General features: G+C 44.0%; 1 protein-coding gene across 3 annotated transcripts in view; it reads right to left on the bottom strand.

Moving 5' to 3' along the window:
* Window positions 1-7,854: 7,854 nt before the first annotated feature.
* Window positions 7,855-19,483, bottom strand: part of LOC117356802 (poly(U)-specific endoribonuclease-D-like) — a 96,369-nt gene continuing 84,740 nt past the window's right edge. For all 3 annotated transcript variants that reach the window (XM_033936507.1, XM_033936506.1, XM_033936505.1), the window contains one exon: window positions 7,855-8,831. In XM_033936507.1, coding sequence (XP_033792398.1) covers window positions 8,717-8,831 — 115 coding nt within the window. In that variant the 3' untranslated portion in view covers window positions 7,855-8,716. The remainder of the gene's footprint in view (window positions 8,832-19,483) is intronic.

Genomic DNA, 19,483 nt, shown 5'->3' with positions numbered 1-19,483 from the left:
ATGCTTAAGCGGTATAACAAGTTTTAATAAAACATAAACATAAAACACCTGCAGGATACCAGTGTGCCATGCTCTAAGCTCCAGCTTGCAGGGGTCTCAAAGTCCCTCCTTGAGGGCCGCAATCCAGTCGGGTTTTCAGGATTTCCCCAATGAATATGCATGAGATCTATGTGCATGCACTGCTTTCAATGCCTATTCATTGGGGAAACCCGACTGGATTGCGGCCCTCAAGGAGGGACTTTGAGATCCCTGAAAGTGGGGCAATCCTCTGCAGTGACACAGCTGCAGCCCAGTAGATGGCCAAGGTCCACTTCCAAGGTCTCCCACAAAACAATCACATCGTTGCAAGGGACCACAGTCTGCCATTAGTACGCTGGCATGTGACTGCATCCTCGGAGTCCGTTCTTTCCCCAAGTGCCAGTTACCATGGCAACCACTCTGTTGATGGCTGGTATTGCTTACCAGTCTCAAGCTCTTTTATTCAAATGATCTTGTACAGCATTTCTGTACCTTTTTAAATAGCAAGTACCCTCAAACATCTGAAAATTTCCGGTGAACTCCCTAACAGAGCAGTTGAACCCGCTGCCACTAAGGGCTGATGTTCAGAAGTGCCACCAGTGTTAACATGCTGTCAATGCTGGGTTTGCATTCAAGTTAGTGTGAGCCCCAGGCTTAAGTGGCTTAATCGCAGATGCTGAAAACCATTATTGCACACTGCATTTAAATGTGTCCATTATTTACCCTACAGTTATGTTAAAAAGAAAAAAACCACACACCATTTCACGCATGCTTAGTGCAGGAACATTTTTGCCAGGTCTGGCGCAGCATAGAAGGGTTGGTTGAGAGGAGAGGTGTCTAGCAACACTCCTTCTCTCCCTCCAACCCCACCAACCTGCCCCAGATCCGAAATCCAGCTCCTATTGTAATGTGAGGTGATGCAACACAAATCTCCTTTTTCCCCTAAATGATAAAAAAGGCCTTGTGATCTAGTAGGAAAGGGGAAAGAGAAAGGATTGGGGACTTGTATACTGTCTTTTTGTGACTTTGGCATTTCAAAACTTACATTCAAAGCAGTGGTCACTGGAAGATTAAGTGACTTATCCAGGGTCACAAGGAGCAGCACTGGAATTTGATCTCACAACCTCTGGGTGTAGAGGCAGCAGCTCGACCAGTGAGCCACAGCCCACCTCTGGCCCACTCCCCAACCCCCCCCCCTCAATATTTTTTAAAAAAAGGTCTGGTGGTCTACTGGATTCCCAGCTCCCTCCTGTCCCTCCTAATGTTAAAAAAGGGCCTGGTGGTATAGTGGACCGTAGGCTGTGCTAAGACCCCCCAATATTTCCCTGATATTCTATCAGGACCCCCAATCCAAACCAAAGTCCTTCATATGCATTTACACACGTGAGTTTTTGGATACACACACACACTCTCTTGTGGTGCTGTGCTGCTTCTCCTGCTCATGTGCTCATTCAGTCAGTGTTGTTACCCCCAGCAGCAAAATAAGGGGGGCGTGGGGGTGTGTGGTCCGCCCTGGGCACCAAGTCGGTGGGAGCACTGGCACCTCTTTGCCATGCCCTGCCTTGCGCCATCCCTCCTCCCTACCCTGTAGCTCTGTATTATCTTCGCTAGCGCAAGCAACTTCTGTCTGTTGCTCATGCCAGCCTGGTTCCCCTCTGAATCACTTCTGGGTCACGGGGCCAGGAAGTGACATCAGAGGGAATCCATCGCTGGTGTGAGGAGCATGCTTGCAGAAGCCACTCGCACTGAAGATTAAGAGGTACAAGGGGAGGGAGAGCGCAATTGTGGAATGGGGGTAGGAAGGAGTGGGGAGGTGCGGAAGTAGTGGGGGCATAGAGAGGAGGGCGCGGGGGGCACAGGGAGAGCGCCACCCCCCGGGTGCCTCCTACCCTTACTAGCCACTGGTTACCCCTGCCCCTCCAACCAGCTCTGCTCACTATCATATGACATTCTTGCATTTGCTGACAGCTTTTTCCTCAGCCTGCAGCAGGTCCCTCACACTTCCCCGTTACTCTTATATTCCTAACTCCAAAAAACTCACTGGTTTCACTGGCCAGTGTTGTAAGATACATTTTTATAATCCCACCCAATTACCTTGAAAAAGCAGCTCCCAAACAGCACAATCTATGAGGAGGTACTGGAAAGTTCTCAGCCCAACTAAATTCAGTTGGGGCTGAGAACTATACATCGAGAGCTATACACTTAATCCAGTGAGTTTCCACTTTTTCATTCAGTACTTTTCTGTCAGAACGAAAAAAGTGGAAACTCACTGGATTACCGTATATACTCGAATATAAACTGGGATGGGAGTCCCGGTTTATATTCGGGACAGCGCCCACCTCCCAGACTTATTGCAAGCCACCACCAGGCTCTGCACCCTGACCTCTGTACTTTGTTCATTCAATCTGTAACTTTGTTTATTCACTCAATCTGTAACATTTCTAATCATTATAAACCGCATAGAACTTCACGGTCCTGCGGTATATAAACTGTTATTATTATTATTTTCCCTGCCCTGTCCGTCGTACCTGCTCTGCTTTCCGTGCTCCTGCTCCACTGCTAACCTGGTCAGTCGGTCGGTCACTGCCATGAGTTCCGGGAGCCAGTCAGGAAGCCACTCAGCGCTGAGCAGCAGCGCCAAAGCGCGCTCCTGCTCGTGCCGCTCAGTGGCTAAAGAAACTGGAACTTGTGGTGGCCACAGCAGCGACTGACTGGTTGATCGACCAAGTTAGTAGTGGGGCAGGAGTGCGGAAAGCTCGCTCCTGCCCACTGTACCTCTGGACTACCAGGGATCAGCAGAGCAGGTATGACAAATAGGGCAGAGAGGGGGGTCAGCATGCAGAGCCTGGGAGGGAGGGAAGGAAGGGGGCTGGGTGCAGTGCCTGGCAGGGAGGGGACTGAGTGCAATGCCTGACAGAGGATGGAGGGAAGGGAGCTGGGTGCAGTACCTGGCAGGGAAGGGGTTGGGTGCAGAGCCTGACAGGGGATAGAGGGAAGGGAGCTGGGTACAATGCCTGGCAGGGAAGGGGGCTGGGTGCAGAGCCTGACAAGGGATGGAGGAAAGGGGAATGGATGCAGAGCCTGACAGGGGAGGGAGGGGGGTTGCTGGGTGCAGATCCAGGCAGGGCACTTGAATATTAAGTCGCCCGACTTATATTCGAGTCAACCATTTTTCCTCCTTTATTGGGGGGAAATGTGGGTCTCGACATATTTGGATTGACTTTTATTCGAGTATATATGGTAAAGTGTAAAGCCCTTGATGGAGACTGCCCCGGTTTTGTTGAATGGGCTGAGAACTTTTCAGCACAACACAAATATTTTCAGAGATGTACTATACATTTTCCAAATCAGAAAATAACCAAGACCCTCCACAATAGAGAGAAACAATTCAGGTGAACCGAGCGAAACAGCAGCTAGAACAGGGTAGATACTTTTGCACTTGTGGACCTACAGCTCATTTTGAAAGAGAAACTGCACATGTGCAACAAAAAATTTGAAAGCTTTCTACTTGCCTTAACTAGGGTAAAGACTGTATTTGCAAATCAAATCCAGTGTATTCTCCCTCTCCTCTTCCTGAGCCCTGGAATGTCTCTTTTCCCTCCCTGCTTAAATCTAGCCATCTTGTGTGTGAGTTGGGGGGAAGCAATTTTACCTCCTAGGGTTTAGTTGGAAAATTTTCCTCCTTATGCCAAAAATCTACTGGACAACAAACTTCAGGTACAGGAGAAAAGACAGAGAGAAAGGTATGTGAGATACACACAGGCTAGGCTCTGACTATGATTGGCTGTGGGGGAGAGGGTGAGCAAGGGCCGTCATTGGTGGAATACTGAACATATGGTCTGCCCTAAGTGCTGATTTTCTGAATGTCGAGCCGACTTGAAAATACCGTGCCATGATGCAGCCCAAAAAACCGCAACCCGCAGCTACTCAAAATCTCCCACAGCCAGCATTCCAAAGCAGCCCAATTGGGCGAGAAAACCGTGGACCTGGCAGCTATTTCACTGGCGGTCTCCATGGCTCTATGCAGAGCTTAGACCCCCCCTCTCCAGAAAAGCACAGCTTCTGCTTGTGTTTGGAGCGGCCTTCCCATTAGCTGGATCCAATCACAGTGTAAAAGGGTGGTTGATTGGAGAGCTATTAAGGTTTAAACTCTGAAAAATATTCAGATATGTTAGCTTAGCTAGCCTTCTGGCTTTGAGATGGTTAGTTTAAAAATTTGTAGATTTGTGGGAAAAAATCCAGACACTTGGCAATCCTAGTCCTGATCACATTGCTCCTTAATTCTTTGGGACCAATGCATGTACCTAGTTTGCCCATGCTTTAATTTGGCCTTATATAGCTATGACTAGAGGTAGGTAGGTACCATCAGGTTAAGAAACACTGATCGAGTTACAGTACTGACAGCAATTGTTTCAGTGCAGTGATTCCAGAACGACTTGGTAGCATTAATTGTGTCTCTCTGCCCTCCAGAGGACAAATTAGGGTATTGCAGTCACATAGTGTCAAAGTAGTCTTCAGTGCCCACACTGGTGGCCTGCATTTTTTTGTTCCCATGTTTTTTTGCCCAGGCTATAATGTGAGCATCATAAGTCATGCCATGATTCTTCAGCTATGTTGATGAAACTCTATATGTACACAATATAGAATATTCTGCGTGAGTGAGCTGGTAGTTTAGCTTTTATGAAGATGAAGATTTTTCTTTTTATGACAAGATCCATCAGTATTTTATTTTCAATGGTCTCACTTTTTTTGACTGATCACCTCTCAAGCTGATTTTAGAAAGGAACATTAATTTTTTTTCTTACAGTTTTACATTCTCCAATGGTCAGTATTCAGCCAGTGGTAGTCACTCAGTGTGTTTTTAAGGACTGACTGTCACTGGCTAAATTAGACCCAGATATTCAAGGCTGGGCCATGTCTGAACACCAGAACTGAATATCCATCTATGACTGGCCATGTTTTGGCTGCTAGCACTTATGTGGATTCTAGCCAATGTTCAGTTGGGACCTGCATAAGTGGATCACTAAAGTCCTACATTCACTTGCCTCCCACACCCAGTTCTAATCCCTCCCTAATGTGACACTCCCATCCATACCCTTGCCTCTCTACCAAACTCCCCAAGGCTCCTCCCATTCATCTAGGGCAGTGATCTCAAACTCAAACCCTTTGCAGGGCCACATTTTGGATTTGTAGGTACTTGGAGGGCCTCAGAAAAAAAAAAGTTAAAGTCTTATTAAAGAAATGACAATTTTGCATGAGGTAAAACTCTTTATAGTTTATAAATCTTTCCTTTTGGCTAAGTCTTAATAATAATATCGTCATTTATAGCTAAAGAGACATATGATGAAGAAACTATTTTATTTTACTTTTGTGATTATGATAAACATACTGAGGGCCTCAAAATAGTACCTGGCGGGCCGCATGTGGCCCCTGGGCTGCGAGTTTGAAACCACTGAACTAGGGTTACCAGATGTCCGGAAAAACCTGGGCATGTCCTCTTTTTAGATGATTATCTGGGTGCCTGGATGGATTTCCAAAACCCGGCAGTATGTCCAGGTTTTGGAAAGCCTCGAGCTTGGGCTGTATCTGGAGGTGATAATGTCACAAGCATGAGTGTGATATCATCGCATCACATCTGCCATACTCAGAGGCCCTCCAGATACAGCCCGGACTCAAGGAAGAAGAGACGAGAGCAGGGCTGGGGTAGGAGAAAAATAGGGCGGGGTCACATGTCCTCTCTTAATAATGATGAAATCTGGTAACTCTATAATAATAATAATAATAATAACTTTATTCTTATATACCGCCAGCAATCTTGCGACTTCTAGGCGGTTTACAAAACGAGAGACAGTAAATACAATAAAGAGAAACTGTACATACAACGAATTAAAGAGTATAGCAGTGTGCATCTGATAACATTAATAATGTTTACAACAGTATGTGTGCTGCAGGCCAAGAAGTGCCAAGCTGCTTACACAGAAGTAGAAATATTCCGTAAATTGAATAGAGTGTTCATGGTTAGTGATTAGGGGTTGAGGTTAACAGTTTATAAGTACAGGTATGTGATGATGTTACGAGGGGGGTTGATGTTCCGGTTCATTACCTAGGTATTTCAAGAATAGGTAAGTTTTTAGGTGTTTCCTGAATTCTTCATAGTTGTTTGTGTGTGCAATTAGTTTTTCTAGGTCTTTACCCCATATGGCTGCTTGATACAATAGCCGTATACTCATCCGACCCTCCAAGAACTCTCAGGGCTTACCTGGAAGCCATTTCTCATCATCTAGTGCGAAGGGGCAAGAATAGTCCCACTCCACTCTTGCCATGCAACACAATAATGTCACTCGCATCATCATGTTGCATCCACGCATTTGCAGATGCCCTCCAGATGTGGCCGAAGAGACAAAGTTTGTGTGGGGCTGGGGTTGGGGGGGGGGCAGAATGGGGTGGGACTGTGGGCAGAGCAAGGTGGGACTGAGACCAGGGGTGGAATGGGATGGAGCTACACATCCTCTTTTTTTCTTTACATAAAATCTGGTAACTCTATCTCAGGTTAAATGAGATTAGACTGTGGGAATAAGGAGGGATTGAAGTGGGGAGATCAGGTTTGCAACCCAGCAGCCATGACCAGGAAGTTATGGGTGCTGGTCCATATTAAGGCCAACACCCACCTAACTAAGAGACCAAAATTATGCAAATTATCACATTTGGCCACGAATGTTTGGCTGCCAACATTTGGCCGCAGCCATATTTGGTCACAGCCACTGTTGGCCATGATGATACTATAGTTTAGAACATGCCTCCTCTGCACTGGTTCACTCTCCTCTGAAACAACTTCCTGTTTCCGCTTGGATGGACAGCAGCAAAGGAACTGTGCAGAGGAGGACGCGGGCAGCTCTAGGTGAGGGGGGGGAGGGGTTGCTTCAGAACCAGTGAGGAAGACACTTTATAATCTCTTTCCCTTCTCCTTCCTGTCCCAATTTCATGTCCTCTTCCTCCCTCCCTAATTTGTGCTCCCTCCCTTCCTTCTGTGTCCCTACGTGCTCCTCTTCCTCCCTCCCTCTGTTCTGTGTCCTGAGTTTGTGCCCTCTCCTGCGGGTTTACCTCTGTTCTGGTTGTCTCCATCTTCCTCCTTACTTGAGCTGCACTTGTTTCTCTTCAACAAAGCCATGGTAAGTGGGTCCTGCATGCTGCACATGGCTGAGCCAGAAGCTTCCTTCTGACCTTGGGGGAAGTTCCTCTCACATGTATCTCAAACTGTGTGCCTCCTGAGATTCCAAGTGGGCCATGGCACACTGAGGAGGAAGAGAGTCGCCTACCAGCTGACTTCCCTACGCGGTACAGCACCAACGCTGCCCGATTCGCTGAAGGCCTGCATGTTTCCCCCTTCTCTCTAGTGTCCTCCGGCTTCCCCCCTAGCCTCCCGGTCTCACCTTTAAACCTATTTACATCAGCCTGCAGAGGATCGCCAGTAGATAAAATGCTTTCTTACTTGTTAAAAATTAATTCCAATGATGGTTGCTTTCTTTAATTTTCTTAATAACTTATCTTTCACCCAGCAAAAAAAAAATTATAAACTTATCTTAGATAGATGCTAGATTCTTAGCCCGACGGGACCCGTTTCTCCCTTTTTCAGGCTTTCTCAAGGGTTCCATTATAATGCTGCATTTCTAGCTGCTTTTCTCCCAGTGAGGGCTGGGTGCTCAACGGCTGGAATTAATTTTTAATAAGTAAGGAAGCATTAGAAGAGAAGTAATAAAGATTACAGTCAATAATTTTAGAGTGTTATATAAAGGTTGGGGGAGGTTTTGAGAATCAATGATGCAACAGTAGAACTTGTAAGTCTTGGCGTAGAAATTTATTTCATTTGCCCAAGCTGGTTTCTGAGATTCTCAGCCACCCTTTCATAACATTCTATGCTCCAATTTTTGGGATTTCGTTTCCCTTGTGTACTTGAGTATCCACTAAGCCCATAGAACTGACACCTATGGGCATAGAACTGAAACCTATATACCTGAGCACCCATTAAGCCCATAAAAACTAAAACGAAACTAAAACTTAGCTTTATATACCAGATCATCAACCAAAGGAAGCTCAACTCGGTTAACAGTAATTAGGAAAAAGGAATATTAAAAAAAACAGCACAAAATTATAAAGAATTAATTTTCAAAGTGTTTAGCAAATAAGAAAGTTTTTAAAGATTTGTGAAAGAATTGAAAAGAACTAGGGCCTCTCAAAGTTAAAGGGAGTTCATTCCATAATTGAGAAAATTTGAAAGCCAAAGAGGGAGAGTTTGAATTGTTGAAGGCCTCTTGCATGGGAAAATCTGTAAATGTTCCATAGCAGAGGAACAAGAGGAATAAAAATACCATATAAGATTTTAAAAGTGATGCAGGCACATTTGAATTGGATCCTGAAACAGGCTATTGGCTCAATTCATGTCATTACTAGATTTCCAGTACTGGTATATTTCTTCCAGGACTTCTGGTGCTTCGTGTTTTACATAAGGTTTTTGAGAGGGAGAATTAGAAAACTCCAACTGGCTAAAAATGGAATGGAATTTGGCTAGCATTCCATGACAGCACAGCTGCAGATGAAATAAAATGATGCTATTGACTTAACATAGACATTTCTCCTAGGTAAACTCTCAAAATCATACATAGCCACAGAATTCTGCAAGTTTATTCTAACTGCATGTTATTCAGGGAGAGTTGGGATAAGACGAAGCAATGTACTTCCCACCATCACCATAAAAAGACTTGGTCCAAGCCCAGGTCTGAATCTGAGCTGCTTTTCCATCCAGACGGATCTTACACCTAGAAGAGAGGAGAAAAGGGAGAGGAGGGAAGAGCAGGAGAAACAAAAAAAGAATAAAAAAGAAGATGGGGAGAAAAAGAAGAGGAAAAAGAGAAATAAATAAAATGAAGAGCACAAAGGAAGGAGAGGGCGAGGAAAGAGGGGAGAAGATAATAAGGGATGAGATAAACAGGGGAAAAAAGAATAATGTTTATTTTTAACGTGCCAGTTTTAGCCCCTGTGATAGAATTTAGAAACATGAATCTTTGTTAATTCATCCACTGAATTTTATATTTCCTCTTAGGTTCTTCATTAAATTACAGGCATTGTTTCTCTTTACAACTGCACATGCAATACCCCTTAAGAACATCCCTGGGTTTGAAACCCGACTTGGCAGGAGCCCCCTAGGTTAGCTCTGTCGATCCCTTATATATGTGGTGCTCTGGTGCCTTCATCTGAGGTAGAAGGATTTTAGTGAATGAGATTTCCCTCCCTTCTCCCCAGGAAAATTCCAAATACTTCTGTGAATTTAATGCTGTTAGGATTTTCCAATCCTCTGTGACCTGTACTATTCTGACAGGATGCACAGATTCCACAGAGCACAGAAATCATTCTGTGTTTACTCTTTGGAACCTCAGCCCTCCTATGGCCAAATCCTGTATCTGCAGTTGTCCAAGCACTGAGGGAAACCTCTCCCCCTCCTCTAATTGTTCACTTTTATCAGCTGTACTCATTTTTATATGTGCAATTTGATCCCTTTTCACACATTAAGTTCAATCATTTGCCTCTCAATAAGTTCAATCATTTGCATCTCAGTCCAACCAACAAAATTGGGGCAGTTTCCATCGAGGCCTATACACTTAGGGCTAGATTCACTAAACTTACTGATCCTGTAACGATGGTCGCAAAACCGGTTTTACCGGTTTTGCAATCGTTTGTGTTCCCCGATCCGATTCACTAAACTGCTTTCCAATGAAGCTCCTATTTGATCCAATCCGATCCACCCATGCAAATGAGTAAAACCCCATATAAAATAGCCAAGCGATTGATTCACTAACAATTGCTTGGCTATTTTCCATTGGGTTTTACGATTGTAAAAATCAACTGCTGTAGACCTGTCGGAAGTTCAGTGATTTTCCACTTTTTTTGTTTCTTTGGAAAAATATGGGACACAAAAGTGGAAAATCGCTAGACTGTGTATAGCTCTCAATGGAGAGTGCCCAAACTTTGTTTGTTGGGCTGAGAACTGTGACCCTTCTCCTATTGCACACACTGAGATCAGAATGAGGTTGCTAGGGAGAAGAAGAAGAGATACATTTCAATGAAGGCCTGTCTCAGCACATCTGTACTTTTTCATCTTTATCTATTTTTCTAATTTCTTTGTTAACCAACCCCCCCCCCCCCCTTTTTACAAAACCATAGTGCGGTTTTTAGTGCTGCCTGTGTGGTATGTAGGGACGCCATTCTGCCAGTCTGAAACAGGGCGAGATTGGCACGCTGATTTCACCGTTCCTGTGAAAGAATTATGAATTATTCCCATTCCCTCTCCCCTCATTAAGAAAGGAAAGTGTTATCACTTTGTGACAGAATGCTGAGGCATTCCCCCCTCCTTTCATGTCACAAGACCCCTGTCACATATTAACCCTTATCTTAATCAAGCAGTCCTTATTTGGAAAGGACATCAGCTGACAGGCACTGAGGACGTGCAAAGACTCAGGTGCTGTCCACATGTTAATCAGGCCCTTGTCTAAGTGCTGAGTTGGAGGGTGATCACGAGGTAAAGCACGAGGCAAAGGGCAGGTGATCAAGATGTAAAACATGTACCTTTGTATCCACCAATGTAAAAGCATGTCCCATTGTATCCACCAATCATTAGATGTGTAACGAGGGAGTTACTATGATGTCATTAGGTTAGAAGCATAATTAAAAGGGACTCGGAGCTAGCCCCGTGGGGTATTCTTACAGCGGTAACAGTTCCAACGCTCATAGAATTCGTATGAGCGTCGGAGCTGTTACCGCTATGGCCGATACTAAAAACCATACTATGGTTTTGTATTTGATTCAAGCTGATCTATTTTGTAATTTATATACCGCATAATAAATATGCGGTTTACATAATTATGTGCATACATATTGGACAAATGCTAAACATGTTTCAACAAAACAAACAGATAATTAATTTGTCTTAGCACATTTTTTGCTTATTTGACCGCTAGATCTCACTGTTACCAGATTTCAAAAGATGGATTTGGCAAGTTTAATCACAGGGTGCTGCTGTCCCATGGTAACATGCTTTTTACACTAATAGCATAGTACAAAATTCGGGCTGGATTTTGAAAATGACACCCAAAGATTAGAGCAGTGTTTTTCAACCGCTGTTCCGCGGCACACTAGTGTGCCGCGAGATGTTGCCTGGTGTGCCGTACGGTCAGGGCCGCCATCAGGGCAGTACCACCAGTCTAGGGAGAGGGGCGGTCCGCCCCACGTGGACAGGAGAGAGACGGGGGACCCGTGGAGTTCAATACATCTCGAGCCGCGAGGCTCGTCTTCTGTTCCTGCCTGCCCTGCAGCTAACATATAGCCAATCGCAAGCGTTCCCCGATGTCAGCGCTGACGTCGGAGGGAGGGCTTAAGCAAAGCCTGCCCTCCGACGTCAGCGCTGACGTCGGAGAATACTTCCGTTCGGCTATTTGTGCGCGGCAGGGCAGGCAGGAAGCAGAAGACAAGCCTCGCGGCTTGAGCTTCGTTTTGCTGAGAAAGTTGCAAAGATGGGCTGGGAGGCAAACACGGAACACAAAAGGGGGGAGGGAGTGCGTTTTGGACACAAGGCATGAACTTGGGAGAGAGGAAGGGAGGGAAAGAGATGCTGAGGTGGGGGAAGGAATGGGTTTTTGGACACAGAAGGCATGGACTTGGGAGAGAGGAAGGGAGGGAAAGAGATGCTGAGGTGGGGGAGGGAATGCGTTTTTGGACACAGAAGAAATGGACTTGGGAGAGAGGAAGGGAGGGAAAGAGATGCTGAGGTGGGGGAGGGAATGCGTTTTTGGACACAGAAGAAATGGACTTGGGAGAGAGGAAGGGAGAGAAAGAGATGCTGAGGTGGGGGAGGGAATGCGTTTTTGGACACAGAAGAAATGGACTTGGGAGAGAGGAAGGGAGGGAAAGAGATGCTGAGGTGGGGGAGGGAATGAGTGTTTGGACACAGAAGGCATGGACTTTGGAGAGAGGAAGGGAGGGAAAGAGATGGTTGTGTACACGGGGAATAGAAGAAAGGAGAATTTTTGATCATAGGGAGGGAGTGAGGTACAGATAGTGGCATACCAGGGTGGGGGTGGGGGGGGGCGGTCTGCCCCACCCCGGGTTTACGTCCCAAGGGGGTGCACAGCTGGCCACCCTCCAGTGTTGTCCCTAGGCCGGCAAACTGCGGCTCTTTAGCCACTTGAGTGCCACCGCCGCCAACGGTGTTGTTGGCGGTGGCAGCATTATAAAATACTTTCTTTGTGTTTATTTGATTCCTATTCAAGAGAATTACTTTATATATAGTCAATATAGGCACAGAGTTAAATTTTTTAACATTTTCTAATGGTGGTGTGCCTCGTGATATTTTTCATGAAACAAGTGTGCCTTTGCCCAAAAAAGGTTGAAAAACACTGGATTAGAGCATATCATTTTGGCGCTTAGCTAGCACTCTGTGAAGGTTGATCTCTCCAGAACGACCTTTACGGAACACAAGCTTAGCATGCATTTTGGCCCTGATTCTATAAACGGCGTCTAACTAAGTGCCATTCGATAGGGTTGCCAATCAACCGCTAGGCGCCTTTTATAGAATTCCACCTAGCAGAGTCTAAACATTCATAGGTGCCGATAGACGTTGAATTTTTAGGTGCACTGCCATTTAGGCCAGGGTTTTCTTGGCCTAAATGAGGGTGCTTAAGGTTTATGTTTATATTTATTGGAAATTTCTATACTGCTGCTATTACTGACTGGGGAGTCAATTCAGAGCGGTTTGCATGAGCTTCAGTAAAAGTGTTACAATACATCAGTTAAATATATGTATATCTTACCTATATATACCATCTATGTACATATAGTATTATTATAGTTTCTGTTTATCATATATTCATCTTTCTTTATATTATTTGTCAGTTCACCCATTCATGTTCCAAGTGGGTAACATAAGAACATAAGAATTGCCGCTGCTGGGTCAGACCACTGGTCCATTGTGCCCAGCAGTCCACTCCCGCAGCAGCCCTTAGGTCAAAGATCAGTGCCCTGAGTCTAGCCTTACCTGCCTACGTTCTGGTTTAGGAGGAATTTGTCTAACTTTGTTATTATTAAGTACAGGGTGCTCAGCAGAGCATTCATGTCATAGAACACGAGGAAGTTTCTTTTCCCTTTTGAATTAGGTACCCAACTGACAAGTCTGTCACACACAGCATTAGCGGGTTCTCTGAGGAAGCCAGGACGGCGAAATGCGTCAGAACCCCGCTGGGTCACCGCTGCAGAGACATTGAAACTAAATCTGTTTACTTATATGAGCTTTTCACAAAACTTTGGACTTTGGACTTTATTTTCACATTATGAAAATTTAAGAATTACTTATGAATCTTTGAAGTTATTTAAAAATCATTTATTCTAACAAGATGGTGCAATGATTGATTCTATGAAAATTTATAAAAGGGTTTTCCCCTATGCTGAGTTATTTTACTCTACTTTTGGATTCTAAATGCCATTTTTGAAACTGTATTAATAACTATTATTGTTCCTTTTTTGCTGTTTGTGCTACTATTCCAGTTTTCATCCATTTTTTACCTTTTCCATTCCTTAAACAAAGTCTTCTTGTCTCTGACTGCTTCCTTCACTGTTACAGTGAGCCACGCAGGTTCCTTGTTCTTTTTCCTCTTGAATCCCTTGTTGATTCGCGGTATATATATATATATCCTCTTCTTAATCTTCTTCCACACCATGATTCTCATCCCTTCGTAATTCCCTTTTCAGAAGTTCAGTGCCGTGGCCGTTGTTCTGGATCGATGTTTTGCCCCCTGTGTCCAGGTTGAAGTAGATCATATTGTGATCACTGCTTCCCAGCATCCCTTTTACTTCTACACCTTGTGCTGGTCCTCGTAGTCCATTCAGACTTAAGTCCAGAATTGCATTTCCTCTCGTAGCAGCCTGCTGCTGTTTCCTTCATGTTGCTATTCCCCCTAAATGTTTCTTTATTTGCTAAAGTGTTCTGTGAAGAGTATCATCTTTATTCCTTTCTTGAACTTTTTGGTATCCTTTTCTAGTTTTAATTCCCTCGATAGGGAGTTCACCACATTGGGGCCATCACCGAGAACATTCTTTTCCTGACGCTTCTGTATTTGATGTTTCTGAAGAAGGGTATTTCCAGTAGGAAATGTAAGCTCAAACGTAGGGTGTGAGTTGGTTTATGGTTGTCTATTCTGTTTGCTAGGTACTGCAGCTCTGAAAGATGAATGGTTTTGTGCATCAGCCACATGATCTTGAATTTCACCCTGCTTTCAATCGGGAGCCAGTGTAACTCATTCAGTAGCAGGATGACACTCGCCTGCTTTGATTTTCCCAGCAGAAATCTAACTGCAGTGTTTTGTACTATTTGGATCTGCCTGATCATGTACTTCAGGGTGCCTACTTGTGCCTAACTCAGTTAACACTCAGACTCCGCTCCTAATCCACCCCAAATCCACCCTTAACCATGCCTACTTGCTGGTAGATGCCAATAGATGCCTTGAAGTGGTAGGTGCCTACCAGCAAATTAAATTTTTAAAGCATTTTTTAATTGTGGGTTTTTTTTAATGGCACTTCAATTATCAGTGCTGATTAAGCCAATTAAAAAAATTAAGTTAGATGCCTAAATCAGCTCGGCGCACCAATCAAGACACCTAACTGTAGGCGTCTTTTATAGAATCAGGGCCTTTGTGCCTGACTTTGAGCATGAGCATTTATGCTGGCCAAAGGCTGGTGTAATTATTCACTCCCAAATGATGGCCAAAACAGTGAGCAAACAAAAACAAAAACTGTGGATGCAGATGTTCTGGAGATAATTTATTAAACACTGACATATAAAACCATGAAAATTAAATTTAAAAAGTACAATGATAAAAAATACAGTGATAAAAATCCAACCGCCTTCCTCAGGGGTCCAATGGTTTGTAAACTCACATATAAAGAATTGGACTGAAAACAGGGAGCAGACTGAAAAAAAGGCCGAGGATCCCAAAGTATTCCAAAACACCATTTATTATCAACAGGAGTAGAGAGGTGACACTATGCTTGACTTGGCCAAGTTTCATCCACTAGGGCTGTCTCAGGGATCAAAAGGTACAAGACTGTATCTGTGTGTGCATCTATGTCTGGCATGTGTGTGTGTGCTCATGTGTGCATGCAAATTCATGTGTGGGCATGCATACCTCTGTGTGTGTATATTATGTTGACTGTGTCTGTGATCAGGAGAGGAGACGGGAGGGGGAGCAATTCCCTAACTGATGTGTTTCAATGTACAGCTGTTTCTATGCTGCAGCTTCAGGAGCAGTACAACAGGGACGGTATATGTTAACCTCCCTTGAACACCTCCTATTTCAATAAGGTATATCAAGTATATTCTCCAGGCCCTCAGAGGTGCCACCAATCAGTTCAATATACTTTCATAACTGTTGGATTTATGTTAGATTACATTTCGGGTGGCCACGTCGTGATGAGAGAATAGTTTTGAGGGATTGTGCCCTGAGGAAACCTTAATAGGTTGAAACATGTTGGCGACTCTGTCCCTCTTGGCTAACCACCCAAGTTAAGTAAACTTCACTATTTATTTAACTTATTTAACTTATCTACTGAAAATACACAAAAATATAACATAGAAAAAGCATTGCACTTTTCATCATACCAGGGACCCAATGACGATTGGGGGCATAAATCCAACAGTTATGAAAGTATATTGAACTGATTGGTGGCACCTCTGAGGGCCTGGAGAATATACTTGATATACCTTATTGAAATAGGAGGTGTTCAAGGGAGGTTAACATATACCGTCCCTGTTGTACTGCAATACGGATCCTTCTATAAAGATTATAACTGAAGCCTCAGTACACTAACGCAGCTTCAGGAGCAGCATCTACTGTAAAAATGCATTTTAAGGAACTTTTTTTTTCCTCTGGAGCCTACAATTCATCTGACACTTTTAGATCTGATGTGTCTTCCCTGTTCTTCCTTCACACCAAATTTTCTCTTGTTTTGCCCCTAAGCAGACAGAAATTTTTGATCCCTTATGTATAGTTTATTTTAACTTAAGAACATAAGCATTGCCATACTGGGACAGACTGAAGGTCCATTAAGCCCATATCCTGATTCTAACAGTGACCAAACCAGGTCATAAGTACCTGGCAAGATCCCAAAAAAGTATCCTAATGGTATTCTGTCCGCTTTTAAAAATTTTATACATTTCTTATGTTTTATTATCTGATATATTTCCATTTTAAAATGTATTCTTCGCTGTATGATCAGTTTTCATTTGTTGTGAACCGCCTAGAACCATTCCTGGTTAGGCGGTATATAAAAAATAAAATTATTGTTATTATTAAAACAGATTTTATGCTGCTTATCCTAGAAATATGCAGTGGATTTTCCCAAGACCATCTTAATAATGGCTTATAAACTTTTCTTATAGGAAATGATCAAAATCTTTTTAAAACCCTGTTAAGCTAACTGCTTTTACCACATACTCTGGCAACAAATTCCAGAGTTTAATTACATACTAAGTGAAGACATATTTTCTCTGGGTTTTGGTGTTTTGTTTTGTTTACTATTTAGTAGCCTTATTGCATGCCCCCTAGTCCAGGCTTGGGCAGGCAAGCAGGGGGCAGGAAAAGAGGAGAGAAAAGCAGAGCAGAGAACAGGAGAGGGGAAGAAGGAGCAACAGAAGGCAGGAAAGAGCAAAGGGCATCGGCGAGAGGTAGCTCCGCCCACCCCCTGACATCATCCACCGGAGCTCCTCCTTAAAAGGGGAGGGGCCAACAGAGCTCAGTTAAATAGGCTTGGGCAGGCAAGCAGGAAGTAGGAAAAGAGAAGGAAAGAAAAGCAGAGTAGAGAACAGGAGAGGGGAAGAAGGAGCAACAGAAGACAGGAGAGAGCAAGGAGCATCGGTGAGAAAAGTTGAGAAATTTTTAAACTAGGAAGAAGGGGAAAGCCGACAGTCAACTGAGAGAGAGAGAGTCAATGGTTCGGGAACCGGTATACCCGGAGGATACCGTGCAGGAAGATAGAGGGGAAGACTCACCAGATCACAGGAAAGACAGATCGAAAGGGACACAAAAGGGAAGAAAATGCAAGAAAGGAACAGGCTGCAAACTCAAGTGTATGTACACGAATGCAAGGAGCCTAAGGAATAAGATGGGTGAATTAGAAGCTATGGCACAAAAAGATAACGTAGACATCATCGGCATCACGGAAACATGGTGGATTGAGGAAAACGTCTGGGACACTACTACTGGGATACAAACTATACCACAGAGACAGAGTGGCTCAAAAAGGTGAGGGCATTGCCATATACATCAAAGAGGGAATTGAATCTACTGGACAGAACACGCCACAATAGACGGATAAGTTAGAGTCTCTATGGGTCAAAATTCCAGGAACAAATGGACTGGAAATGAAGATCGGCATCTACTACCCCCCGGGCAGACCGAAGAAATTGATGGAGAAATGACGGACGAGATTAAACGCAACTGCAATGGAGGCAACGCAGTTATCCTGGGTGACTTTAACTATCCGGTGATAGACTGGAGCCTTTGGCTGTGCTAGGGAGATCAAGTTCCTGGATGCTTTAGGCGATTGCTTCCTGGAACAACTTGTCAAGGAAAATACAAGAGGAAATGCAATTCTGGACTTAATTCTAAATGGACTGCGAGGACAGGCACAAGTTGTAGAAGTAGAAGGGACACTGAGAAACAGTGATCACAATATGATCCGCTTCGACCTGGACGCAGGGGCGAAACATCAGTCCAGAATGATGGCCACGGCACTGAACTTCTGAAAAGGGAATTACGAAGGGATGAGACTCATGGTGGGGAAGAAGATTAAGAAGAGGATAAGCACTATAAAAATGCTAGAGCAAGTTTGGTCCCTTATTAAGGACACAGTCACCAAGGTGCAAAATCCATATATACCACATATCAACAAGGGATCCAAGAGGAAAAAGAACAAGGAACCGGCGTGGCTCACTGTAGCGATGAAGGAAGCGATCAGAAACAAGAAAATTTCATTTAAGGAATGAAGAAGGTCAAGAATGGACGAAAACTGGAATAAGCACAAACAACATCAAAGCAGGTGCCATAAGGTGGTAAAAGGGGCCAATAAAGACTACGAGGAAAAAATAGCCAAGGAGACAAAAAACTTCAAGCCATTCTTTCGATATATTAAGGGGAAACGACCCGCGAAGGAAGTAGTGGGACCTTTGGAAGACCATGGAATAAAGGGAGTGCTAAACGAGGACAAAGCAATCACCGCCAAACTAAATACATTTTTTTCATCTGTATTTACCGAAAAGGATATACACAGCATACCAGAACCCAACAGGTTATATGCTGGAAATGAAGATGGGAAACTGATAGGTTGACAGTCAGTCTAGAAGAGGTATGCAGTCAGATCGATAGGCTTAAGAGCAATAAATCTCCTGGACCAGATGGCATCCATCCAAGGGTCATCAAGGAACGGAAAGAGAATATAGCTGAACTTCTTCAACTAATAGCCAATCTGTCGATCAAATCAGGAAAGATTCCAGAAGACTGGTCTTAGAGCACTGGTCTTTGACCTGGGGGCCGCCGTGTGAGCGGACTGCTGGGCACGATGGACCACTGGTCTGACCCAGTAGCGGCAATTCTTGTTATTTATTTATTTTTATTTTTTTTTAAAGATAAACAAGCAATCCACATCTATCCATTCTAGTCCTCTCAGTATTTTATAGTCCTCTATCATATCTTTCCTCAGCTGTCTCTTCTCCAAGCTGAAGATCCCTAGCTGTTGTAGCCCTTCCTCATAGGAAAGGCATGCCTTAATCATTTTTGTTGTCCTTCTCTGTACCTTTTCCATTATATCTTTTTTAAGATTCGGTAACCAGAATTGTATTAATCTCTGTTTATGCGTGTGTTGCTTGGTGTTTGGTTTTTGTTTTTTTTTTTTGTTTGAAACGTTTTTTTTTATTAAGAAGCAAACAGACAAACAAAGCCAGTATGACCAAACAGTGTCCAAGAACACAGCAAATACATAACATAGTCCAACTCAAAAGGGCTAGAAAGGGCAGAAGAAACAAGAACAAAATACCAACCAATCAAGAGAAGCAGCAAGCCCTCCCTCCCCCCACCCCGAACAAGAAACCAGCCAGTACCCAGCAAGACCGAGGACACACAAAGCAATCATGGAGAACCTGTAGAAAGCAACACAGCTTACTTCTTCTTTTTTCCCCCAAAGAAGAAAACCCCCACATCCAAACCAGACGGAAAACCCCTCCACTCCCCCCACCCACACACCCCCATCCACTCCCCCCCTCAGCGATGGGAGAAAGAAAAAGAAAAAAGAGAAAGTAGAAAAAGAAGGAAGAAAAAAGAAAGAGAGGCACAGGGTAGCATCATAGCATCACTGAGGAACAGCAATAGCAGCG

The sequence above is a fragment of the Geotrypetes seraphini genome, chromosome 3 (genome assembly GCF_902459505.1).
Source record: "Geotrypetes seraphini chromosome 3, aGeoSer1.1, whole genome shotgun sequence".
Lineage (NCBI taxonomy): Eukaryota > Metazoa > Chordata > Amphibia > Gymnophiona > Dermophiidae > Geotrypetes > Geotrypetes seraphini.
Note: the sequence above shows the minus strand (reverse complement) of the source record. Positions and strands in the feature narration are given on the sequence as shown.